The 26,938-nt window shown below is 50.6% G+C and overlaps 1 protein-coding gene across 2 annotated transcripts in view; it reads right to left on the minus strand.

The window, feature by feature from the left end:
* The window catches only part of ZFTA (zinc finger translocation associated), a 52,795-nt gene that overhangs the window by 4,135 nt on the left and 21,722 nt on the right, over positions 1-26,938 (minus strand). Inside the window, exons 2-5 of one of the 2 annotated variants that reach the window (XM_016921110.4) lie at positions 4,495-7,192; positions 1,810-2,307; positions 871-1,257; positions 41-601 (exon numbers count right to left, since the gene is read on the minus strand). In XM_016921110.4, coding sequence (XP_016776599.3) covers positions 41-601; positions 871-1,257; positions 1,810-2,307; positions 4,495-4,633 — 1,585 coding nt within the window. In that variant the 5' untranslated portion in view covers positions 4,634-7,192. The remainder of the gene's footprint in view (positions 1-40; positions 602-870; positions 1,258-1,809; positions 2,308-4,494; positions 7,193-26,938) is intronic. The other variant, XM_063782991.1, reaches the window with a different exon arrangement.

The raw sequence follows: 26,938 nt of genomic DNA on the forward strand, positions 1-26,938 counted from the left end.
CCGGCTCTCCCTCTCCGTCTGCTCTGGCCCCACCGCTCACCCCACTCCTCCTCCTCCTCCTCTGGCTCCTCCTCCTCGTCCCCTCCCCACTCCTCGGAGGCTGCGGCAGTGCCGAGGGGGACGGGGCCCTGGGGGGACTCGGGGCGGGGCAGCCCCAGGGCCAGCAGGTGGGCGGCCTTCTCGCTCCACTCCCGGGCGATGAGGGCCTGGACAGGCCCGCCGAGGCGCGTGGAGCCCGGGTGGCGCCGGCGGATGTGGCGCTCGATGGTGCTCATCTTGAGCGAGGCCAGCGCGCCCCCGCACACCCCGCACACCAGGCCGCGCCGGCCGCCGTCCAACTCCATGAGGTACTCCAGCCGCCAGCGCTCCTGGGGGTGGCGGCGGTGGGCGCGGCCCCGCGGCGACCGGCCCGAGACCCCCGCCCTCTCGCCCTCGCCCTCCTCCAGCTCCTCCTCCTCCTCTGCGGGCCCGGGCCTCTCAGGGACCCAGCCAGCCTCTTCCTTTACGTCTGGGGGGCTGAGATCCTGAGAGGAGGGGGCTCCAGCAGCGGAGGCCGAGTCCCGGCTCTTTCCGGTCAGGTCCTGGGGGGCGAGGTCATCGCCTGTTGGGGAAGGGGTGAGGGAGAGGGGCTCAGCCTGCTGGCTGGGTTGCCCTTGCCCACTCAGAGGGGTCCATCCTGGCTCCTCACGCCAGCCCCAAGCTAGAGGCCCCAGTCTGTCTCTGTCTGGGGGCAGGGGGAAAGTATGTGTGTGAAGCACCAGCTCCGGGCCTTCAGCCCTCAGCCCTAAGTCCCTGCCTCCCAGTTTTGGCCACAGACCCCACTTCAGAGCCCCAGTATGAGGGGGTCTCAGCCTGGGATGGGCCTCGCACCTGGTGGGGACTGGGTGAGCTCAGACAGCGCCTCGGGCTGGCCCCCCCAGGCCTGCAGCAGGGCACTGCGCTGGGGGCCGCTGAGCCCCAGGGAGCCAGGGTGCACCTCCAGCACGTGGGCACGGATGTCGTCCAGGTGCAGGCTGGGCAGTGCCCGGCCACAGGCCATGCACACCAGTCGGTTCCCCCGCGGGTCATAGTCCATGAGACACTCGGCCCGGAACCAGTTCTGCAGGGACTCCTTCAGCCTCCTCTCCAGGCGCCGGGCCCCCAGCCCCCTGCTGCCCCCGGCCCTCCGGGAGGCTGAGAGGCGCAGACGCCGAGCCCGGGGTGCCACTGGGCCCCCTCGCCGCTGGCGCCGGCAGCCCCCACCAGCTGGGGCTTTGCCTGAAAGGGTTGGAGGGAAGGAACTGAGACGCTGGCCCCACGGGAGCATACCCACTACAGCCAGGTCTCCCACAAGCCTCTCACTCACTTGGGCCCCAGGCCTAACCTTTGCCCTTCTCTTCCTCTCTCCTGAAATCCTAACTCCCTAAACCCTCCTCTGCTAGCATTTCAAGCACCACCCACACCTCCCCCAGACTGGAATCTAGCCCTGTCCCTGGCCTTCACCGTCAGCCACACCTCTCCAGCACCCTCCCCTTCCCTCACCCACCCCAGCCAGGCCTCCCTGCTCCAAGCCTTTCCACTGCCTGTCACCCAACTTCTCTCCTTGATACTTCAAAAACCACAGAATGTACAAGCTGTCATGGACATCGGAGACCCTCTCACCCCACTGTCCTTCCCCCACCTTTGTATAATAAGGGCAATAAACAGACCCCACCCAGAGGAGGAGCAGTGCCTTGCTCAAGAACACCAGCTCCTTGGCAGAGCAGCTGGCCCACTGTGCCCCACTGGCCACCCAGGCCCCTGCCTGTACAGAATCTGCATTTGCATTACCTGGGCCCTTGGGCGGGCAAGCTGGGACACCAGCCCCCTCCTCCTCCTCCTCTTCTTCCTCCTCCTCCTCCTCCTCAGCCCCCTGGACCCCCAGGCCCTCGGCCTCTCCGCAGGCCCCCAGCCCCAGGTGTGCATCCCAGCTGTTGCTGATGACTTCCTTCTCCCGGGGACTCCAATGCAAGGAGTAGGGGTGCTTTTGGCGGATGTGGCGCTTGATGGTGCTGAGCTTGAGGGTGGCCAGGGAGCTGCCACACACCATGCACACCATGCCGTGCCGGGCAGGGTTGAAGTCCATCAGGTACTCCAGCCGCCAGTGGTCGTGGTAGTAGCGCCGGTGGTCACGGCCAGGGATGCGGCTCTTTCCAGGCCTCGAGGCCCGGGCCTCACAGTGGTCTGAATATTTCCTGCCTGAAGATGCTGGTCCCCTGGCCCTGGAGGAGGGCAGGGGGGCACTCCCCCAGGACCCCAAGGCACCCCCTTCCAGCTGAAGATCTTGCCCTGAAGAAGGGGAAAGGGAGACAGTTTTTCAATCTCTGATTTCCAGGGAAAGAGGCGAGGGCTTTGATGGTGAGCCCTGAGAAAGGGAGCTGGGGGAGGGGGTGTTCCGGGGCAGGAAAGGGACGGCAACAGCAATAAAAGGGATGGTAGGAGAAGTGGGAGCCAAAACATTAGCCCTTTACAAAGGGCAAGGACCCTTTAAGAGGAGATCAAGAACAAAAGGACGCAGGGCACTGTGGAAATAGCTCTGACTTTTTAAAAAATAAGGTGAGGGCCAAGGAGCCAACCAGCTCTGTAAGGTGCCCTTTCTGGACAAGAGCCGTAGGGAGAAAGCCAGGAGAGCAGCAGGCCAGGGCGGTTCCAGCTGGAGCAGAGCAGGCAGTGGGGCCAGACAAACAAAGGGGGCATCTGTCTGCAGCCAGGGCTGCACACGGGACCCACCCGCCTGGGGCCCCCGCCAGGAGGGCCCCACCCACAGGTCTTCTCCCTTTTTCCAGTAATGCTTCAAATACAGCTTCCTGAGACTCCCATTTTGGGGATGGGCTAGGCATTGTCAGTTCCCCAAATCTAGGCCCCCACATGGGAGGGATCCCCAAGACAAAGCTGCCAACATCTCCAGGGAAAGGAGTTTCTGAGACTGAAACTTCTCCAGATTCTGGAGGAGCCAATGACCCTGTAAAGGGATGGCAGGAGGGCCACCAGAGTGACAACTAATGACACTGCGGCAGGGAGTGGCCACCATCCACTGAAGCCCATTAAGTCTTTCTGGGGCTTTATTTGCTGCTCTGGCAGGGAGCCGGCCACTGCCCAGCAGTCAGAAGGGCGGGCACTGGAGAGGCCCCACTAACCCAATGGTGTTCCCTGTGCCAGACACCCACTCAGAGCAGTCCCCTACCCTCCCTACAGTTCCCACCCCTCTTGATTTAGAAAAATGGTCTCCTGGGCACACAGGCAGGTTCTGGTCATTCTCCCAGTGGAGAATCACAGGGTTGGGAAAACAAAAGACAGGATCAGAAAGGGCTCCTGTCACCCTTGTGGAAGTTTTTTTGTTTGTTTTAGTTTTTATTTAAGTAGATCCATAGAATCCACTGGCTTCGGAGTCATAGGCCTGGGTTCAAGTCCTGGCTTCACTGGTAACTTGCTCTGTGACCTTTGATAGGTCATGTCCGCCCTCTGGGCCTGAGCTTCTTTGTCTGCAACGACACTGGCTAGCTGGCTGGTCTCTAAGCATCCTTCCAGCGCTGGATCCAGGCTAGTCTAAGGTGGATTGGCCCTTTAAGAGCCGAAAAAGGGGGAGGAGCCGAGGTTCTTTAAAAACAAAAGGGGATGGGGCGTTTCTGGGAGGGGAGAGACCGGGAGGGGAGCCTGGAGATTCGGGCAGAGTCTCCCTGGCCTGGAGGAAACCTTCAAGGGTCTTAAGGCGTGACCCTGCAGCCGGGAAATGAGTCAACAGTCTCCTTTGAGAGCGAACGAGGAGGACTGGTTGGTTCCGCTAGAGCTGACAAATTAGGGCAAAAAAAAATTCTGAAAAGAAGGGAAGGGAGAATGCACCGGCCGGAGGGGTGCCTGCCTTTGTGGGCGAACCTATCGCTTTAAAAACTGCCCGCGGTGGGAAAAGATGGTGTGGGCCCCCGGGGCGCAAGCGATGCACTTTCCTAGGGAGAATGTGGGAGAAAAGAAAAAGGGTGCATGTCTCTCACAAGGCCACGAGACGAGAGGAGCAGCCCGATTTAAAACAGCAGAGTTCGGAGCTGAGCTCAGCTCCGCTGGGGAAAAGCCCCCGAAGGGGACCCAGGGTCTGGGCGGACTTTTGAGAGAAAGCCCGATTAGGGAGACCACCTAGGAGTCTGAAAGAGAAAGGGGCGGGGGCCGCAAGTCCAGCCTCGCTCCGTGGCGCCCTGCCCTGTGGGGCCCCTCGGGCCTGGCCCCCAAGGCGGGGCGCTGCGGGCGGCCGCGGGGCCCTTTAAGGGGGAGGCGAGCCGCCCGAGCCCCGCCGGCCGACCCCGGGAGCTGGGCGGGGGGCTCCCCCGCCAGCCCTGCAGCCGCGCTCCGCGCCCACCAGGTGGCGCCCCCGGCCGCCCTGCCCGCGTCCCCCGCTTTGTTCGGCGGCGGAGAGGGGCCCCGAGCCGCAGCCCTCCCTTCCCCCACGCCGGGGCCCCCGCCCGGGCCGCCGGCCCCAGCTCTTACCGCCTTCGTCTTCCTCTGGCTCCGCGCTGCCGCTCGATCCGGCGGGCGGCAGCCGTCGGCCCCGTGCCGAGGCCACTGCTGGCCCGGGGCCGCCCCTGCCGCCGCTGCTCCGGCTCCGGTGGTCCCCGCCGGGCTCCATGCGCTGCGCTGCGGAGCGGGGCCCCGGGGCGGCGGGGCGCGGGGCCGCGGGGCCGGCGGCAGCCCGCGCGGAGCGCTCGCTGCGCGGGGCCCCGGGGCGCGGGGCGCATGCACGGGGCGGCCGGCCGCACGGACGGCAGACTGCTCGCTCGGCGGCGCGGGCTGGACCGGGGTGGGGATTCCTGTCTGGGGCCCCTGGGGCTCCTTTAAGGGCTCCTGGGTAAATTTAAAGGGGCCGCGCGCTATTTCCTCCTGCCAGCTCGCGGGGGGCTGGGGGGAAAGGCGGGAGGCAACGAGCCCAGCCGAGGCTCAGCAGCCTGCGCCCGCTCCGGACGCTAGGGGCACGGACCTCGCCGCCCCCGCGGGCCCGCACCGCCGCCTGCGGGGCTCCGGTCCCGGCTCCCAAAGGATCACTGAGGTGGCGAGGGGCGCCCGCGTCCGCTGCGACGCGCTTCCACCCGGGCTCGGCTCGCGGCCACCGCCCCCTCGGGGCATCTCAGCGCCGGGAGCGCCCGCTGAGGAGGCCGGGGTCCCTGCCCGGGGCTGCCTCCCGCCGCGCAAGCGGGTCGCGAGCTCCGTGCGGGCCCCGGAGCGGCCGTTACTGGCAGGGGCCCCAGATGGCTGCGGCCCCGCCGAGAGGGTGGAGCCGTGGGGGCGGCCGCGCCCCCTCCCGCGGGAGCCGCCCGGGAGCGCTGAGAGCTCGGGCTTCTCATGGGAGGGGCGGACAAGCGAGGCTCCCCCGAGCCAGCCAGGGGTGGGGGCGGCGGCCGCAGTGACTCGGGCTGGGGAGAGGGGCGCACAGCAGACCCGCAGAGAGCCGGCTGCGCCGGGGCCCGACCCTGCGGGGCGGAGGTGGCCCCAGGATGGAAGCCGGGAGGAGAGGGCGTGCGCGGCGGTGACTCAGGATCCTGCCCCCGCAGGCCTGGGGGTGCCTGACGAGGCCCTTGACGCAGCCCCAGACCCCCGGCCCGGCCCTAGGAAGCGAAAAATGCTGGCCCCGGGCGGGGTGTCGGGCACCTGGGGAGGCGCGTTACCACGGCTCGGAAGCGCTGGCTGGACCCTGGCTGCGGGTCCCGGGGCGCCCCCGGTCCCCCAGCTCCGGAGAAGCGGAGCGCAGGGACCCGGAGAGGCAGCCGGGGCGCAGCAGCCTGGGGTCCTCCTGCGAGGACCGGCGGGAGGAGCAGGTGCTCGCTTTGCCTGAGGTTGGGCGCCCACAACAAAGGCGATTCCTGGAGATCCAAATTACAGGGTGCGGGAGGCCTGCAGGGTCTTCTTATCTGGAGGCGGGTTTTGTTCCCTGCACTGGCGAGTTACCCAGCGGTCGCCGATGGCAATTCGTCCGCTTGTCACCACCTACTGTGTGCCCGCATGCTTTCAGACGCTGGACACACAGCACTGAAGAAAATGGGCAAGACTGATACTGCCTGTGACTTTCCTTCTCAGAGGCACCCACAGCCTCTGAAAAGGAAACCGCTCCAGCCTTTCGGGAGCCATGGGAATTAAATTACTTGGAACACAGGAAACCTCTCCCCGAAGTGCTTATGAGGAGGGGACAAGAACTAAGATTTCTTAAGTGCCTCTGGGCTCTGTCGCCGCGGAGATGTCCCGTCTCTTCCTCAGCCCCCATGTTGACGTGCTTGAGACTCCACCTTGGGTAAACTGAGTCTCCGTTTCACAGCTCTTCTCTCTTCGCGGCAGGCCCTGCGCTCAGGGGGGCGGGGGGGGTTGCACTTCCTCTCACCCACTGGGGTCAGAGGCCCTGATGCTGATGGGTGCCACGCAGGGCCCTGAGATGGGAGATTCCTTCATTCATTATGTCCCTCATCTGTGCCAGGCCCGGGAACACAAAGGGAAAGTGAGACAGAGACCTGGGCTTCACGCACTTCTAAGTAGTATGGTTTAAAAAAAAAAAGAAGAAGAAGAAAGAAAGAAAAGAAAGGAAAAGAAGCTAAAAGAGCCTAATGTCCTAAAATGAAAGAAGCCTGTTCTTCTGGGGCCAAGGGCCCTTGTGCTTTATTCTAGTTTAGTTGCTCACTCCACAGAGAACCAATGCTGAGGGCCAGCCTCTGTGAGACTCTGGTGTCTCTCCTGCCAGTGCTCTGTGTGTATAAAAAGGGTAATTTTGTTACCAGAAGAAAGGTATCAAAGCCACCTGGAGCCACCTTCAACAACCTCTGCCCTCCCCTTCCCACCCACATTCTGCACGACCTCAGGAACGGCTGCACGCTTGACAGTTCTAAAAGTTTCCCACTCACTACTTGATCCCCGCAGCAGCCCCGTGAAGCTGGAACTTTGTTGTCGGGAGGAAGAAATGGAGACTCAGAGAGTCAAGAGCCTTGCGCAAGGCCATTCATTTATTTCTGCACTTCTTTTCTTGTTCAGAAAGCAGTCATAAGTGATGAGAACAGGGCTGGGGGTGCAGAGACTTAAGAATAACATAATGCAGTGGGGGGTACCCCCCAACCCCACTGGGGGAAGGGGAAACCAATGGCAGTGAGTCAGGGCCACATTCTCACTTTCTCAGGCCTTAGGTGCTTTTGTCTTCATGAGGTATCTTCCTCTATTTAAAAAAAAAATAAAAATTTAAATAATTCAGTAGATTTCCATGGGCCCTATGCATTTATTTTTTTGATGTGAGAAAAAAATTGTCTTTGATCCTTACATTTTTTTTCATCTAATTTTAAAATAAAACATTTTCATGAGCCCCTAAAAGTACCTTGCACTCTAGGCACCAGTGCCTCGGTGCCCTGGGTCCCTGGCACTGATTGCAGTAGAGGGTGATAAGCACCAAGGAAAAGGGAAGCCCCAGGAAGGGTCACCCAACTGGGGAAGACTTCCTAAGGAGGGCATTGTTTAAACCAAGACTAGAAAGACCAGGGTATTGCCAGAAGGAGAAAGGGAACAAGGGTTTCCTGGCAGAGGCTGGGAAAATTCTGGATGAAGGAGGGTTGCAGGTGGGAGAGGGAGAAGAGGAAATAGAAATTGGCAGGGACTAGAGCCTTAGGTGCCACATGGAGAGTCTCAGTTTGTCCTGAAGGCACTGGGAATGCTGGGAATTGTGGACAATTATGGAGGCAGCTGGGAGAACGCTGGGGAGAGGGACAGCAACAAAGACCCATGTCAAGGCAGCAGCCCCAGGGCCAATGGAGAGGAGGCAAAAGATTTGAGCAGGGCCACAGCACATCATGGTGTAAACTTCACTGCATTGAGGAGGAAGAGAAGGAAGATGTGGTGGCAACTGGAGGATGAATACCAGCTGAGTGAGGAGGAGGAGGAGAAGGAGGAGGAGGAGGCAACTGGAGGATGAATACCAGCAAAGCCAGGAAAAAGGATACCTCTTCTCACCAAGGGGCTATTTCTTACCTAAGTGATATACCTAAAAGTTGCTTATGCCTGGGGCAGGGGTCAGGAGTGTTGAGGGCTAGTAGTGGTTCTAGCTTGAGCATATCAAGAAGATAGAATTACAGGACGTGGTGTCTGCTTGAATGTGATGATCCGGGAAAGGCCCTGCTAACTCCCAAGTATCTGGATTGAGAGGATGGGGCTATAAAAAGAAAAGTAGATTTGGAAGTAGAAAATGAGGTTACAGGCCGGGCGCAGTGGCTCACACCTATTACAGCACTTTGGGAGGCTGAGGTGGGTGGATCACCTGAGGTTGGGAGTTCGAGACCAGCCTGACCAACATAGTGAAACCCCATCTCTACTAAAAATACAAAAATTAGCTGGGTGTGGTGGCGCGGGCCTGTAATCCCAGCTGCTCGGGAGGCTGAGGCAGGAGAATCACTCGAACCTGGGAGGTGGAGGTTGCAGTGAGCTGCGATTGTGCCATTAGCCTGGGCAACAAGAGTGAAACTCCGTCTCAAAAAAAAAAAAAAGAAAAAGAAAATGAGGTCACAACCTGAGAACTTTGGAGCCCATTTCAAACCCAGAACTCCTGATTTTTACACCTTACCTCTTCCATTCTCTAACTCAGATTCACTTAGTCCCCTGTGTGGTGTCTCCAGCCAGCCCTAGAACTTCTAAGGTTATTGGTCCCAGCCTTCAAGGGCCAGCGTCCCCCAGTGGGGCAGCCTTCTCCTAGTGCTTCAGTGGCTCCTTGGGCAGGTCCCGTTAAAAGAAGGGCCACTGACAACAAAAACAGAGGAACTGTGAATTGTGTTCCCAAAGGAAGGTTTTGAAGGAGGTAAAACATTAACCTCCCTAGACCCAACTTTGTGACAAATTCTGGATTCTACTTTTCAGGATATCTCAGAACTAAAAAAAAACAAATCCTGGTTCTAAAAGTAGCCTTCAACATTCTCCAGAGAGCAGACCCAAACTCCTTCAAAAAACTAAGATCGGTCATATAGGCTGTAATGTTAAAGGAACTTTCTATGTAGATTGTAAATTAAATCATCCCTTGTAAAATTCCAAAGGAATTTCAAACTTAAGGATTATATCCAGGTCTAAGCCAAAACCTTGAGCTTTGAATGTGTGTGTTGAGGGGAGAGAGTGTGGAATTTTATTTAATTTAATTAATTAATTAATTTTTTGAGATGGAGTTTTGCTCTTGTCGCTCAGGCTGGAGTTCAATGGCTCACTGCAACCTCTGCCTCCCGGGTTCAAGCGATTCTCCTGCCTCAGCCTCCCGAGTAGCTGGGATTACAGGCGTCTGCTACCACACCCAGCTAATTTTTGTATTTTTAGTAGAGACGGGGTTTCACCATGTTGGCCAGGCTGGTCTCGAACTCCTGACTTCAGGTGATCTGCCCTCCTTGGCCCCCCAAAGTGCTGGGATTACAGGCGTGAGCAACCGCGCCTGGCCTAATTTTTGTATTTTTAATAGAGACGGGGTTTCACCATCTTGGCCAGGCTGGTATTGAATTCCTGACCTCGTGATCCACCTGTCTCGGCCTCCCAAAGTGCTGGGATTACAGGCGTGAGCCACTGCCCCTGACCTAATGTTTGTATTTTTGCAGACATGAGGTGTCACCATGTTGCCCATGCTGGTCTCAAATTCCTGAGCTCAGGCGATCCTCCCACCTCGACCTCCCAAAGTTCTGGGATTACAAACATGAGCCACTACGCCCGGCTTCTTTCTTTTTAAAATTGTAAGAACACTTAACATGAAATCTATCCTCTAAACAAGCTTTTAAATGTACAGTGCACTATTGTTGACCATAGGCACTAGGTTCTACAGCAGATCTCTAGAGCCTATTCATCTTATTTAACTAAAACTTTATGCTCATTGGCCAGGTGCAGTAGATCACGCCCATAATCCCAGCACTTTGGGAGGCTAAAAAGGGCGGATCAACTGAGATCAGGAGTTTGAGACGAGGCTGACCAACATGGTGAAACCCCCGTCTCTACTAAAAATACAAAAATTAGCCAGGCCCAGCTACCCAGGAAGCTGAGGCAGGACAATCGCTTGAACCCGGGAGGCAGAGGTTACAGTGAGCCAAGATTGTGCCAATGCACTCCAGCCTAGGTAACAGAATGAGACTACGTCTCAAAAAAAAAAAAAAAAACTAGGCCGGGCGCAGTGGCTCACGCCTGTAATCCCAGCATTTTGGGAGGCCGAGGTGGGCGGATCACAAGGTCAGGAGATCGAGACCATCCTGGCTAACATGATGAAACCCCGTCTCTACTAAAAATACAAAAAATTAGCTGGGCGTGGTGGCGGGCGCCTGTAGTCCCAGCTACTTGGGAGGCTGAGGCAGGAAAATGGCGTGAACCTGGGAGGCAGAGCTTGCAGTGAGCCGAGATCGTGCCACTGCACTCCAGCCTGGGCGACAGAGCCAGACTCCGTCTCAAAAACAAAAAAACCTCTATGTTCATTGATTAGTAACCCCTCTTTCCTCCTTTCCCCAGCCCCTATCAACCACCCTTCCACAATTTGATTCTATGAATTTGAATTAAAAAAAAAATTTTTTTTAGATTCAGGATCTTGCTGTGTTATCCAGGCTGGAGTGCCATGGCACAATCATAGCTCTCTGTAACCTCGAATTCCTGGTCTCAAGGGATTCTTCCGCCTTAGCCTCCCAAATAACTAGGACTACAGGCACCGACTACCACACCTGGCTAATTTTTAAATTTTTTTGTAGAGATGGGTGTCTCCTCACTATCTTGCCCAGGCTGGTTTCGAACCCCCTGCCTCAAGCAATCCTCCTGCCTCAGCCTCCCAAAGTGTTGGGATTACAGTTGTGAGCCACATGCCCAGTCAAATTTGACTATTTTAGAAACTTCATGTCACTGAAATCATGCAGTGTTTGTCTTTCTGTGACTGGTTTATTTCACTTAGCATAATTTCCTCAAGGTTCATCCATGTTGTCACATGTTGAAGAATTTCCTTCTATTTTAAGGCTGGATAAGATTCCATTGTATGTATACAAAGCATTTTCTTCATTCATCTGTTGGTGGACATTTAGTCTGTCTCCACATCTTGACTATTATGAATAAACATAGAAGTGCTAATATATCTCTGAGATCTTATTTGAAGTCTTCTGGATAAATGCCCAGAAGTGAGATTTACAGTGGCTATACCATTTCTCATTCCTAACCAACAGTGTGCAAGGGTTCCGATTTCCCCACATCCGTACGAACAGTGATTGCCCTGTACAGCGAAGCACTCTGAATGCCTCAGCTATGCAAACCATTTACTGGGGTGACTTAATCAATGAGGAAATACAGGATAGCCGGCTGGGAGTGGTAGCTCATGCCTGTAATAATCCCAGCACTTTGGGATGCTGAGGCAGGTGGATCACCTGAGGTCAGGAGTTTGAGACCAGCCTGACCAACATGGTGAAACCCCGTCTCTACTAAAAATTAGCTGGGCATGGTGGCTGGCACCTGTAATCCCAGCTACTCAGGAAGCTGAGGCAGGAGAATGGCTTGAACCTGGGAGGCGGAGGTTGCAATGAACCGAGATCACACCATTGCACTCCAACCTGGGCTACGGAGCGAGACTCCATCTCAAAAAAAAAAAAAAAAAAAAAAAAAAAACACAGGATAGTCTTCTTGGCCATACCTGTTGGTGCCAATGGAAGGATAATTCTTAGGGCCAGGGCACAAGTGTCCTGAGTTCCCCCTGCCAGTGTGGAAAACCACAGATGCACTGGATGGTGCTCCTCAGAGCCAGCCTTGGATGCTGGCTGCTGCTGGCTCCCCAATTCCTGGTTTTGGGGACCTCTAAGATGGCCCCAATGTCCTAACCCGTCCACCCCACTAAAGAGGGACAGTCCCATAATGGTCCAACTCTTTGACAAGACCATGAGCAGGGATGAAGAACAAGGGGTAGTTGACCAACAAGGCCTTCATTCCTGTCCCTCTTTATTTAAAAAAAAAACATAGACACAGAGTCTCCCTATGTTGTCAAGGCTGGTCTCGAACTCCTGGGCTCAAGTGATTCTCCAGCCTTGGCCTCTGATATGGTTTGGCTGCGTCCCCACCCAAATCTCACCTTAAATTATAATAATTCCCACATGTGGAGGGTGAGGCCAGGTGGAGATAATTGAATCATGGGGGCAGTTTCCCCAATATTGTTCTTGTGGTAGTGAATAAGTCTCACAAGATCTGATGGTTTTATAAATGGGAGTTACTCTGCACAAGCTCTCTTGTCTGCCACCATGTAAGACATGACTTTGCTCCTTATTCCCCTTCTGCCATGATTTTGAGGCATCCCCAGCCATGTGGAACTGTGAGTCAATTAAACTTCTTTCCTTTATAAATTACCCAGTATTGGGTATGTCTTTATGAACAGCATGAGAACGGACTAATACAGCCTCCCAAAGTGCTGGGACTACAGGTATGAGCCACCACACCCAGCCTGTCCCTCTTTAAATGTGTCAAAAGTGTAAATTTTGTATTTCTGTCTCCTTTCCATAACCTCAGAGTATTCCAGTGGCTGCTTACTGTTTTATCAATCCCCTCAGACTGAGTCAGCACCCTTTTTTTTTTTTTTTTTTGGAGACAGGGTCTCACTCTGTCGCCCAGGCTACTAGAGTGCAGTGGCACAATCTCAGCTCACTGCAACCTTTACCTCCTGGGTTCAAGCAATTCTCCTGCCTCAGCCTCCCGAGTAGCTGGGACTACAGGTGTGTGCCACCACGCCTGGCTAATTTTTTGAATTTTTAGTAGAGTTGGGGTTTCACCACATTGGCCAGGCTGGTCTTGAACTCCTGACCTCAAGTGATCCGCCTGCCTCGGACTCCCAAAGTGCTGGGATTACAGGCATGAGCCACTGTACCCAGCCAAATCAGCACACTTTTGATAATAAATGATTAAAAATAAAAATAAAAATAAAACTGGCTTAAAAGTTTAAAGCAGGAGAGGGTGTATTGGTTCATGGGACTGAAAATTAAAAAATGATCTTCAGATGTGGCTCGATGCAAGGTTCAAGCAGTGTCCCAGTGATCTTAATGTCTGTCTGTCTGTCTCTCTCCATCTTTACCCTGCTCCCCTGTTTGTTGGCTGTCCTTTTGGAAAGGTCTTTCTACAGGATGACCCCAGCACCTCCAGACTCACAGCCTGACAACTGTAAGGCTCACAGAAAAGAAAGAGATCTTCTGTCCTCCAACAATGTGAACAAAGTCCCAGGTCTAAATCTCACTGGATCACATTGGATCATGAGCCTGTCCTTCAATGAGTTACTGAAACTAAACTCACGGGATATGCCATTCACTTAAGCCTGGGTCAGAGGCCCGCTCCTGGAGGAGTCAGCACTCCCAACCATGTGGACTAAGGGTGCTCGCTATAAAGAAAAACTGGATGGAGTTAACACAAGAAGTAATGCTGAACAGCAGAAACAACAGAAGTCTAGTCACTCATGTTGAGAACATATTGCCATTCCAATTAATAGCAAGACACAGTAACAGGAGTGAGGCACATCTTAGGGGTTGGCCCTTCCATTCTATCCCTTCACAGCCCTGTAGGAAATGGCTCTCCTCTGCTCTCTGCCCAGCTCTCCAAGGGCTGTCCCCAAGATCAATCCCTTCCGACCCAGAATGGGGCCCACAGCAGTCACCTTTCCTCCAAACTTTCCAGCCCAAAAGCCTGTAGTTGCCTACCCAGTAAGAGTGGTCACTCTGACCCATGAAAGACCAGTCAGATCTCTCTCCTGACATTCTTTTTGGGGGATTTCATAGACAGCCAAATGATCTCTGAGACTGACTTGAAACTGCACAAATCTATTATGAAGAATAGAAGCAAGAGGCCGGGCGTGGTGTAATCCCAGCACTTTGGGAGGCAGAGGCGGGCGGATTACAAGGTCAGGAGATCAAGACCATCCTGACTAACACGATGAAACCCCGTCTCTACTAAAAATACAAAAAAATTAGCTGGGTGTGGTGGTGGGCGCCTGTAGTCCCAGCTGTTGGGGAGGCTGAGGCAGGAGAATGGCGTGAACCCGGGAGGCGGAGCTTGCAGTGAGTTGAGATTGCGCCACTGCACTCCAGCCTGGGCGACAGAATGAGACTCTGTCTCAAAAAAAAAAAAAAAAAAGGCTTTGGTCTTTATACTAAGAGCGATGGGAGGTAACTGAAGAGTGTGTGTGTGTGTGCGTGTGTGTGTGTGCGCGCGTGTGTGCGCGCGGGTGCATGTGTGTGTGTGTGTGTGTAGAGATTACCAGATTTTTATTTTGATAGAATAACTGTGGAAATATATTTCAAGGGGACAAAGAGTAGAGGCAGGAAGACTGATTAGAAGGCTATCGAATTGGACTATCAGAGAAAGAGAGGGTGCCAGGAATAGACAGTGGAGAAGAAAATGCAGAAAGAAGCAGATTTCAGAGTTACTGAGGAAGGAAGTTTAACAGAATAGGGGATGGACTAGGGGAGAAAAGGGGGTTCCAAGGATGAGAATGAAGTTTTGAGTTTGCATGAAAAGAAAGATAGTATTGCTACTCATTGAACTGACGGACAGTAGAAGAGAAGTGGGCTTGGAGGAAGGGTGTATCAGCTTGAGTAACAGATAGGGTGTATGTGTTACATTTGGCTGCAAGTAACAGAGGACAGAGGCTAAAATATAAAGCTCTTTGTTGTTTATGTAAGAAGTCCAGGGGTTGGAGGTCCCAGACTTAGTTCAAATTCTTCCCACTCTTCAGCTCCATCATTTTTAGCTGGCTTTTAACTCTTGTGTTTGTTATCTCACGATCAAAAGCTGTATACCACAGCTCCAAATATGTGCTCATACCAGCATTCCAAGGAAGAAGAAAGAGACAAGGGCAAAAGTTCTCTCCTCCAGAGGCTCTGTCTTTTATCTGGGAATCAAACTCTTCCCTAGAAACTCCCCAGGAAATTTTCCCTTACCTCTCATTGGCCAGAACTGGTTGCATAGTCGTCTCTGGCTACAAAGGAAGCTAGGAATATTTGTATTCAGCATTTGGCAACAGGAAAAGCAATTATCATTGGTAGTTTAACCATAATTCATCCCCCGGGGTTGCGGGGGGAGCCTGTATTCCTAAAAATCAAGGGATTTCCACCTACTTCCTGTACCAAGCAGACATATATTGGCAGGATACAGGAGCTGGGAAGGCTGGTGGGTCACAATGAACTGAGCATACATAGGTACACTATCATTTGTGCATATCATCTCCATTTCTTTCTGGAAACACCAGCTTCATTTTTCCTTCTGGAATGATACCTCTTCTCACACTCAAACTAAGTGGTTTGGGTATAGCTGATTTCATCCCCCACACTGAGTTGACATATGACCCAGGTAGGGTTACCAGATAAAACACAGGATGCATACTTGGGAATACTAATCCAAAAAAATTTATTCATTGTGTATCTGAAATTCAAATGTCCTGTGTTTTTATGTGCTAAATCTGGCAACTCCACATCCAGGCCTATTAATAGGACACTAGATTGATTTGGAAAAGGCTATGAGTCCTAAGGTAGGCTGAGGAGAGTCATCCTTTGGACATCTGCTGGAGCTCTCTGGAAAGAGCCTATCTCATTCTACTGGGGTTGCAAAGCTAGCAGAACATATGATCAGCTGCAGATATGTGCCCATGACCCAAATCTGGTCCATCAGAATACTATTTTCCCCAATTACAATGTTTGACTGATAGCTGGGCATATAACCCAACCCAAGCCAAGTCAGCAAGACTTGACCATGGAGCTGATGACGGAATTATTGGGCAGGAGAAATCTCTGTCCACGGGAGTTGCTGAGCTTGAGGAATGTAAGCCTGAAGCTGCTGGCAGATATCTCACCCCTGTGAGAGGAGGGTAGGCCTAAGAGTGAAGTCAGAAGAGAGAAAACCAGAAGCAAGAGATGGAAAGACAGACATCGAGTCTTCTCAATATCATTTTACCCTGAAGTCACCCTGACCCTGGACTTACTGGCTAATTGAGCCAATAACTTTCCATAATGGCTTAAGCCAGTTTCGGTTGGGGTTCTGGCACTTGCCACCAAGATAGTCCTGATTAGGGAAGATCCCAGGTTCAATTTTACACGCAGTAAATTTGAGATACCTCAGAGTGGAGACATCAAGTTGGCTGATGCAAATGTGGGTCTAATCTAGAGGTTTAAATTGGTAACTCTCCTTTGTATAGATGGAAAGTGAATTCCCCGTGCAAAAGCAGAAGATGGGTCTTCATTGAACATTTGATGAATAAATGAATGAAGGCATAAACAAATGAATACAACAGTCTGATTATTCCTTGGTAGCCATTTAAATCAGAAGTGCTGGCTAGGCATGGTGGCTCAACCTGTAATCCCAGCACTTTGGGAGGCCAAGGCAGGTGGATCATTTGAGGTCAGGAGTTTGAGACCAACCAGGACAACATAGTGAAACCCTGTCTCCACTAAAAATATGAAAATTATCTGGGCACAGTGGTGTGCGCCTGTAGTCCCACTACTCGGGAGGCTGAGGCAGGAGAATCGCTTGAACCTGGGAGGCGAACGTTGAAGTGAGCCGAGATCGCACCACTGTACTCTAGCCTGGGTGACAGAGCAAGACTCGGTCTCAAAAAAAAAAAAAAAAAATCAACAACCAGAAGTGCTGACAAGTCCAAGTAGATGAGATAAATAGAATGAATACAGCTCAGGAAATCATTAGTGAACTGGCAGACCAACTTGAGTAACTTTCCCAGAAAGAAACAAAATACAAAAAATAGGAAAATATAAAATAAAAACTATAAGATGCAGAGGGTACAAGTAGAAGTAAAAATACCCAGATAATAAGATTTCAGAAAGACACACATAAAAATGAATAGAAAGGCTGGGCGCGGTGGCTCATGCCTGTAATCCCAGCACTTTGGGAGGCCAACGTGGGTGGATCACCTGAGGTCAGGAGTTTCAGACCAGTCTGACCAACATGGCGAAACCCCGTCTCTACTAAAAATACAAAAAAATTAGCCAGGCGTAGTGGCGGACACCTGTAATCCCAGCTACTTGGGAAGCTGAGGCGGGAGAATCACTTGAACTGGGGAGATGGAGGTTGCAGTGAGCCGAGATTGCACTACTGCACTCTAGCCTGGGTGACAGAGCAAGACTCCGTCTCAAAAAAAAAAAAAAATTGAAGAAATAACATGGCTGGGCATGGTGGCTCATACCTGTAATCCCAGCAGTTTGGGAGGCAGAGGCAGGTGGATCAACTGAGTCAGCAGTTCGAGACAAGCCTGGCCAACGTGGTGAAACCCTGTCTCCTAAAAATACAAAAATTGGCTGGGCCTGGTGGTGCATGCCTGTAATCCCAGTTACTCGGGAGGCTCAGGCAGGAAAATCGCTTGAACCCAGGAGGTAGGGGTTGCAGTGAGCCGAGATCGCACCATTGCACCCCAGCCTGGGCAACAAGAGTGAAACTCTGTCTCAAAAAAAATTTTTTTTGAAGAAATAATAAAAATAAAATGTATTACAATTTAGGAAAAGATCAAAAAGACTTCTGTTTCCTTTGAGGATATAGAAGTTTTTAGCAGGCCAGTGATCCCATTGCAAAACAAAAAAATTTTAATTGCAAAAATCATCTTTTTTTTTTTTTTTTTGAGACAGAGTCTCACACTGTTGCCCAGGCTGGAGTGCAGTGGTATGATCTAGGCTCACTGCAGCCTCCACCTCCCAGGTTTAAGCAATTCTCGTGCCTCAGCCTCTGGAGTAGCTGGGATTACAAGTGCCTGCTATCATGCCTGGCTAATTTTTTGTATTTCTAGTAGAAACAGGGTTTCACTATGTTGGTCAGGCTGGTCTGGAACGCCTGACCTCATGATCCACCTGCCTCGGCCTCCCAAAGTGCTGGGATTACAGGCGTGAGCCACCGCACTTGGCCACAAAAAAAAAAATCATCTTTTTTAAAGACAGTAGAGAGCTGTGAACACAACGAGAATGAAATGAATTAAAATTTTTTTTTTAATTTTTTCAGACAGAGTCTCACTCTGCCACCCAGGTTGGGGTGCAGTGGTATCATCTCGGCTCATTGCAACCTCCGTCTCCCAGGTTCAAGCGATTCTCCTGCCTCAGCCTCCCTAGTAGCTGGGATTACAGACGTGTGCCACCACACTTGGCTAATTTTTGTATTTTTAGTAGAGATGGGGTTTCGCCATGTTGGCCAGGCTGGTCTCGAACTCCTGACCTCAGGTGATCCACCCAACTCGGCCTTCCAAAGTGCTGGGATTACAGGCGTGAGCCACTGTGCCTGACCTTTAAAATGTTTTTTTAAATCCCCTCAAAAAAAAAAATTCCAGAATGAATGAGCTGACCATCATTGGTCAAATTTTTTTCCTGGAGGCAATTCCCCCATTCTAGGCATAAAAGCTTAGTCCAGGCAAAGGGACTCTCCTGGTGAGAAGAGAAACCAGCAGAGCTTTTGGTGGTCATGAGGCACTGGAAGCTCCTAGAAGCTCCTCAAAGGCAGAATGAAATCTTCTGCAGCCTCATAGTGTTCAGTAGACAAAGTCCCAAACATACGACATTTGCCAGATTTTGAAGATACAATGGTCAGGAGGCAAAAGAGTGAGGCTCAAAACCTCTAAAAGGCAGAGGCTGAGTGAGGTGACTCACACCAGCAGTCGCAGCACTTGGGGAGGCTGAAGCAGGAGAACCACTTGAAGCCAGAGTCTGAGACCATCCTGGGCAGCATAGCAAGACCCCATCTGTACAAAACAATTTTAAAAAATTATCTGGGCATGGCAGTGTATGCCTATAGGCCCGGCTACTCGGGAGACTGAGGTATGAGGATCAACGGGGCCCAGGAGTTGGAGATTGCAGTAAGTTATGTTCATACCACTGTACTTCAGCCTGACTCACAGCACAAGACTTTGTCTCTAATAAATAAAAATAGGAGGCTAAGACAGGAGAATCGCTTGAACCTGGGAGGTGGAGGTTGCAGTGAGCCGAGATTGTGCTACTGCACTCCAGCCTGGGCGACAGAGGGAGACTCCATCTCAAAAATAAATAAATAAATAAACAAATAAAAATAAATAAATAAACAACAGAACAAAATCTCCCACAGCTTATAAGCTGAAGAGACAGACACCTTCCAGGCTCCCCTTCAAAAGCCCAGGAGGATCATGGCTGTGGAACAGGGATAAGAGAGGTAGCCAGACTCATCCTAAATCCAGCTCAGTTCCTGACTGTATTGAGGTGATCAATTCCTAAATTTATTAACCTAAAAGAGTAAAAGTAGAACACTCTCCAGTGGAAGATAAAATCTTCTGTATGAAAGATAATGGTTCTTTGGATCAGGCATGTAAGAAGCTTGGAAGTTGTCACTCCATCCTGTTAATAAGTAAAAAGCTAAACAAGCTGAAAAATCAACAACGCTTCTTAGATCCATAAGAGAAATGGAGTCACAGGGCAAACCACTGTCTTCAAAATTGGAGACACAGACAGGTGAATACAGAGAATCACCATTTACCCAAGCAGAAGCCTCTGAAGGGGCCAGGCGGGGTGGCTCATGCCTATAATCCTAGCACTTTGGGAGGCCAAGGTGGGCGGATCACTTAAGTCCAGGAGTTTGAGACCAGCCTGGCCAATATGGCAAAACCCTGTCTCTACTAAAAATACAAAAATTAGCCAGGTGCGGTGACGCAATCCTGTAATCCCAGCCACTTGGGAGGCTAAGGCACGAGAATCATTTGAACCCGGGAAGCAGAGGTTGCAGTGAGCTGACATCGTGCCACTGCACTCCCTCCTGGGCTACAGAGTGAGCCGGGGAGGGGAGGGGAAGGGAGGGGAGGGGAGGGCACCAAGAAACCTCCGGGGGATCCAGTGCTGGAGAGGAAACAATGAACTGCAATTGACAAAGTGCAGGAGGTTCAGTGTGGACAAGCCTGAAAGTTAAAAACTCCAGGATGACCCAGTCACAGGCAGGCCCCCACACCTTTGTGAGTTTTACCTCCAGGAGCTTGACCTGGTTTTCACAGTAAATATTGGAGAAAAATTCCTTCATGCTTCCAGCAGTGGGAGGGGAAAAGGAACCATTTTGAAATACACCAGAGCATTCTGTTCTCAACAAAGTCTGCCCTCAGGAGAAATCAGGGCCTAAGCTTCCGGGTTTTATCAGGGCTTAACTCAGCTGGGAGAAGGGAAGTACCCAACTCCAGACCCCTCTAACCTTCCCTGTGGGAGAGGAAAATACCCCAATCCAACCCACTGTACATATCCAGACCCACCTAAAGGTGGTGGGGAGACTAGCAGCATGTGTGAAGTCCACAGTCCAGAGGCACAGACTTACTGAAAGACTGCGACCTATTCACAGGACAATAGTATCCTTTACCACACTCCCCCCATACCTTACCACCCCTTTACAAAGGCCTGTTTTCAGCAGGTTCTTTTACCCAGTAGATTATGTCCAGCTATCAAGAGAAAATTACAAGGCATGCTAAAAAGACAAAAAAGAGAGTTTGAATAGACAGAAGAAGCATCATAAGCAGACTCAGATATGGGAGATATTCAGAATTATTAGACCAGGAATTTAAAACAACGATGAATAATACAATGGCTTTCATGGATAAAGTCAACAGCATGCAAGAACAGATGGACAGTGTAAGACAGGTGGAAATTCTACGAAAGAACCAAAAAGAAATACTAGAGATGGAAAACATGAGGACAGAAATGAAGAATGTGTTTGGCGGATTACTTAGTGGTACAGTAATCCACTGAACACAGCGAGGAAAGAATCTCTGCGCTTGAGGATATTTCAATAGAAACCTCAAAAACTAAAAAGCAAAAAGAAAAGAGACTTTTAAAAAACCCCACAAAAACAGAACATCAAGAACTGTGGGAAATTATGAAAGCTGTAACGACGTGTACTGAGAATAGCAGAAGGAGAAGAAAAAGAGAAAGTAACAAAAGAAAAGACATATTTGAAACAACAATAACTGTAATTTTTCAAAATTAATGTCAGAAACCAAACCACATATTTAGAAAGGTCAGAAAACATCAAGCCGGATAAATGCCAAAATGACACCTAGCCGGGCGCGGTGGCGCATGCCTGTAATCCCAGCACTTTGAGAGGCTGAGGCAGGAGGATCACTTGAGGCCAGGAGTTCGAGAACAACCTGGGCAACAGAGAGACCCTGTCTCTACAAAAAAAAAAAAAAAAAAAATTCTCTGGGTGTGGTGGCACCTGCCTGTGGTCTCAGCTATAGGGGAAGCTGAGGTGGGAGGATCGCTTGAGCCCCAGAGGTCAAGGCTACAATGAGCCATGATTGTGCTACCGCACTCCAACCTGGGCATCAAAGCAAGATCCCATCTGTTAAAAAAAAAAAAAAAGAAAGAAAAAAAGATTGGCACAGTGGTTCACACTGTAACCTCAGCACTTTGGGAGGCCAAGGTGGGAGGATCACTTGAACCCAGGAGCTCAAGATCAGCCTGGGTAACATAGGGAGACTCCCTCTCTACAAAAAAATTAAAAAATAAAAATAAAATACATAAAACATAAAAATAAAAATTATGTGAGGGCAGTGGCATGTACCTGTAGTCCCAGCTACTCACGAGGCTGAGGCAGGAAGATCCCTTGAGCATAGGAGGTTGAGGCTGCAGTGAGTTATGATCACACACTCCACTGCACTCCAGCCTGGGTGACACAGCAAGACCATGAAGAAAGGAAAGAAAAGAAAAAAAGAAGAGAGAGAGAGAGAGAAAGAAAGAAAGAGAGAGGGAGGGAAGTAGGGAAGCAGGGAAGGAAGAAAGAAAGGGGAAAGGAAAGGGAAAGGGAGGGAAGGGAAAGGAAGGGTCCAGAAAGAAGCCAGAGGAGAAGAATAATACCTATAGAAGAGCAAAGATAAGAATTACATCCAACTTCTCAGAAACCATGCAAACAAGAAAAGAGTGGCAAACAGAAATTGAAGGAATTTGTTGCCAGTGGTCCTACCTTGCAAGAAATAGTAAAAAGAGGTTCTTTGAAGAGAAGGACAATGGTATAGGTCAGAAATTTAAATCTACATAAAGACAGAAAGAGCGGCCAGGCGCGGTGGCTCACTTCTATAATCCCAGCACTTTGGGAGGTGGGCGGATCACCTGAGGTCAGGAGTTCGAGACCAGCCTGGCCAACATGGTGAAACCCCGTCTCTACTAAAAATGCAAAAAATTAGCTGAGTGTGGTGGCGTGCACCTGTAATCCCAGCTACTCTGGAGGCTGAGGTAGGAGAATTGCTTGAACCCAGGAGACGGAAGTTGCAGTGAGCCGAGATCGTGCCACTGTACTCCAGCCTGGGCAACAGAGTGAGACTCTATCTCAAAAAAAAAAAAAAAAGAGCACTGAACAAGGACAAAGTAAAAGTAAAACAAAAACTTTTTTACTTTTCTTCTCCTTAATTGATCTAACAGATAACAGTTGGTTTAAACTAATAATAATGATGTACTTATGTATGCATTTATTATGTACATAGACATATATTTATGTATATTGATGTATACGTGAAATGAATGACAGCAATAATACAGGAATGAGAGAGAAGAATTGGGATTTTTTTTTTTTTTTTGAGATGGAGTCTCGCTCTGTCGCCCAGGCTGGAGTGCAGTGGCTCGATCACGGCTCACTGCAAGCACTGACTCCCGGGTTCACGCCATTCTCCTGCCTCAGCCTCCAGAGTAGCTGGGACTACGGGCACCTGCCATCATGCCCAGCTAATTTTTTTTTTTGTATTTTTAGTAGAGATGGGGTTTCACCGTGTTAGCCAGGATGGTCTCGATCTCCTGACCTCGTGATCTGCCTACCTTGGCCTCAAAGTGCTGGGATTACAGGCGTGAGCCACCGCACCCGGCCAAAACACATCTTGATAATTTTTTTTTTTTGATGGCCTCCCTCTGTCGCCCAGGCTGGAGTGCAGTGGTGCGATCTCAGCTCCTTGCAACCTCCAACTCCTGGGTTCACGCGCTGCTCCTGCCTTAGCCTCCTGAGTAGCTGGAATTACAGGCACCTGCCACAATGCCCAGCTAATTTTTTGTATTTTTAGTAGAGACAAGCTTTCACCATGTTGGCCAGGCTGGGCCTCGAACTCCTGACTTCAGGTGATCCACCCACCTTGGCCTCCCAAAGTGCTAGGATTACATGCCCGGCTAATTTTTGTATTTTTAGTAGAGATGCAGTTTCACCATGTTGCCCAGGCTGGTCTCAAACTCCTGACCTCAAGTGATCTGCCTGCCTTGGCTTTGCAAAGTGCTGGAATTACGACATCTTAATAAACTTTTTTTTTTTTTTGAGACAGAGTCTTGCTCTGTCACCAGGCTGGAGTGCAGTGGCACAATCTTGGCTCACTGCAATCTCCGCCTCCTGAGTTCAAGCAATTCTCCTGCCTCAACCTCCTGAGTAGCTGGGACTACAGGTGCGTGCCACCACACCCAGCTAATTTTTGCATTTTTAGTACAGACGGGGTTTCACTATGTTGGCCAGGATGGTCTTGATCTCTTGACCTCAGTGATCCACCCGCCTCAGCCTCCCAAAGTGGTGGGATTACAGGCCTGAGCCATTGTGCCCAGTCAACTTTTTTTTTTTTTTTTTTTGAGACAGTATCTTGCTCTGTCGCCCAGGCTGGAGTGCAATGGCGTGATCTCTGCTCACTGTAACCTCCATCTTCTGGGTTCAAGCGATCCTCCTGCCTCAGCCTCCTGAGTAGCTGGGATTACAGGTGACTGCCACCACACCCAGCTAATGTATGTATTTTTAATATAGATTGGGTTTCACCATGTTGGCCAGGCTGGTCTCGAACTCCTGACCTCAAGTGATCCACCTGCCTCAGCCTCCCAAAGTGCTGGGATTACAGGCCTGAGCCACTGCACCCTGATGATGATAAACTTTTTTTTTTGTATTTTTAGTAGAGAGGGGGTTTCACCGTGTTAGCCAGGATGGTCTCGATCTCCTGACCTTGTGATCAGCCTGCCTCAGCCTCTCAAAGTGCTGGGATTACAGGCATGAGCCACCACACCCAGCCGATAAACTTTTTAAAATAGAAAAGATACAAAGTATGCTCTCAGACCATGATGGAATTAAAGTAGAAATAAACAAGACAGATAGCTGGAAAATCCCAAAAACTTGAGAGATTAAACAACACACTTCTAAATAACACATGGGTAAAATAAAAAATCCCAAGAGAAATTGCAAAATATTTTGAACTTGGACGGGCAGGTTGGCTCCCGCCTATAATCCTAGCACTTTGGGAAGCTGAGGCGGGAGGATCGCTTGAGACCAGGAATTCGAGATCAGCCTGGGCAACATAGCAAGAATTCATCCCTACAGAAAAATTTAAAATTAGCCAGGTTTGGTGGCACATGCCTATAATCACAACTACTCTGAAAGCCAAGGTGAGAGGATCACTTGAGCCCAGGAGTTCAAGTCTGCAGTGAGCAATGTTTGCTCCACTGCACTCCAGCCTGGAGACAGTAAGACCGTGTCTCCCCTAAAAATAAAAATAAATTTAAAAAAGAAAAAAACAGCCTGGGCAACATGGCAAAACCCCATCTCTACAAAAAAAAAAAAAAAAAAAAAAAGTACAAAAAATTAGCCACACCGGGTATGGTGGCACACACCCGTAGTCCCAGCTACTCAGGCGGCTGAGGTGGGAGGATTGCTTGAGCCGGAGAGGCGGAAGTTGCAGTGAGCTGAGATCCCCCAACTGCACTTCAGCCTGGGGGACAGAACAATACTCTGTCTCAAAAAAAGAAAAACAAAAGAAAAAACCCCATAACTTATCAAAATTTGTGGAATGCAACAAAAGCAGTGCTTAGAGAAAATTTATAGCATTGTATGCATGTACTAGAAAAGAAGAAAGAGGCTGGGCATGGTGGCTCACACCTGTAATCTCAGCACTTTGGGAGGCCAAGGCCAACCCACTTGAGTACAGGAATTCGAGACCAGCCTGGGCAACATGGTGAAACCCCCATCTCTACAAAAAACACAAAAACTAGGCCGGGCGCGGTGGCTCACGCCTGTAATCCCAGCGCTTTGGGAGGCCAAGGTGGGTGGATCACGAGGTCAGGAGTTCAAGACCAGCCTGACCAAGATGCTGAAACCCCGTCTCTACTAAATACACAAAAAATTAGCTGGGCGTGGTGGCACGCGCCTGTAATCCCAGCTACTTCAGAGCCTGAGGCAGGAGAATCGCTTAAACCCAGGTGCCAGAGGTTGCAGTGAGCCAAGATCAAGCCACTGAACTCCAGCCCGGGCAACAGAGCAAGATTTCGTCTCAAAAAAAAAAAAAATTCCAAAAACTAGCCAGGCATGGTGGCGCGTGCCTGTACTCCCAGCTACTTGGGAGGCAGAGGCGGGAAGATCACTTGAGCCTGTGAAGCGGAGGTTGCAGTGAGAAAAGATTGGGCCACTGCACTCCAGCCTGGGTGACAGAGCCAGACCCTGTCTCAAAAAAAAAAAAAAAAAAGAAGAGAAAAGAAGAAAGACATCTAACAAAAGCAACTTAGGCTTCCAACTTAGGAAACTAGATAAAGAAAAGAAAAGAAAATTAAAACCAAAGTAAGCAGTAAAAAGAAGTAACAAATTAGAGTAGAAATGAATGAAAGTTAAAAAACAAAAGAAAAATCAATAGAGAAACTCAACAAAACCAAAAGCTGGCTCTTTGAAAAAATAAATAAAATCAATAAGCATCTAGCCAGGCTAAGAAAAAATATAGAGGACACAAAGTGGCTCATGCCTGTAATGCCAACACTTTGGTAGACGGAGGCAGGAGGATCCCTTGAAGTCAGGAGTTTCAGACCAGCCCTGGCAACAGAGTGAGACTCCATCTTTTGTTTTTTTCGTTTTTTTTTTTTTTTTGTAGAGACAGAGTCTCACTCTGTTGCCCAGGTTGGAGTATGGTGGCGAAACCTTGGCTCTCAGCAACCTCCGCCTCCCAGGTTCAAGCAATTCTCCTGCCTCAGGCTCCCAGGTAGCTGGGATTAAAGGCACTCGCCACCACCCCTAGCCAATTTTTGTACTTTAATAGAGACAGGGTTTCACAGTGTTGGCCAGGCTGGTCTCGAACTCCTGACCTCAGGTGATCCACCTGCCTCAGCCTCCCAAAACGCTAGAATTACAGGCATGAGCCACGATGCCCAGCCAAAAAAATTTTTTTGAATTAGCTGAGTGGGGTGGCATGCACCTGTAGTCCCAGCTACTCGGGAGGCTGAGGTGGGAGGATCACTTGAACACAAGAGTTTGAGGCTACAGTGAACTAGGTCATGCTACTGCACTCCAGCCTGGGCAACAGAGCAAGACACTGTCTGAAAAAAAAAAAAAAAAAAGGGAGAAAGAAAAAGGAAGGAAGGAAGGGAGGGGTGGGTGTGGTGGCTCACACCTGTAATCTCAGCACTTTGGGAGGCCAAGGTGGGCGGATCACTTGAGATCAGGAGTTTCAGACCAGCCTGGGCAACATGGTGAAACCCCATCTCTACAAAAGTACAAAAATTAGCCAGCCATGATAGCAGGTGCTTGTAATCCCAGCTACTCGGGAGGCTGACGTGGTGCAGTGGCTCATGCCTGTAATCCCAGTACTTTAGGAGATCAAGGGAGGTGGATCACTTGGAAGCCAAGAGTTCAAGACCAGCCTGGCCAACATGGCGAAACCCCATCTCTACAGAAAATACAAAAATTAGCCAGGCATAGTGGTGAATGCCTGTAATCCCAGCTACTTGGGTGGCTGAAGCACTAGAACTGTTTGAACCCAGGAGGTGGAGGTTGCAGCAAGTCAAGGCTGTACCACTGTACTCCAGCCTGGGCAACAGAGTGAGAATCTATCTCAAAAACAATAACAACAATACAACAATACCGTATATATTAGCAACCAAAAATATGACATACTTAGTGTAGAAAGTAAAAAATTTGCTCTTCAAAGTTTCCCTTCTTGTTAAAGAATAAATCATAAGTGTTAGAAATAATAGTTTCTGGCCGGGTGCGG

This window comes from Pan troglodytes, chromosome 9, assembly GCF_028858775.2.
Source record: "Pan troglodytes isolate AG18354 chromosome 9, NHGRI_mPanTro3-v2.0_pri, whole genome shotgun sequence".
Taxonomy (NCBI): Eukaryota; Metazoa; Chordata; class Mammalia; order Primates; family Hominidae; genus Pan; species Pan troglodytes.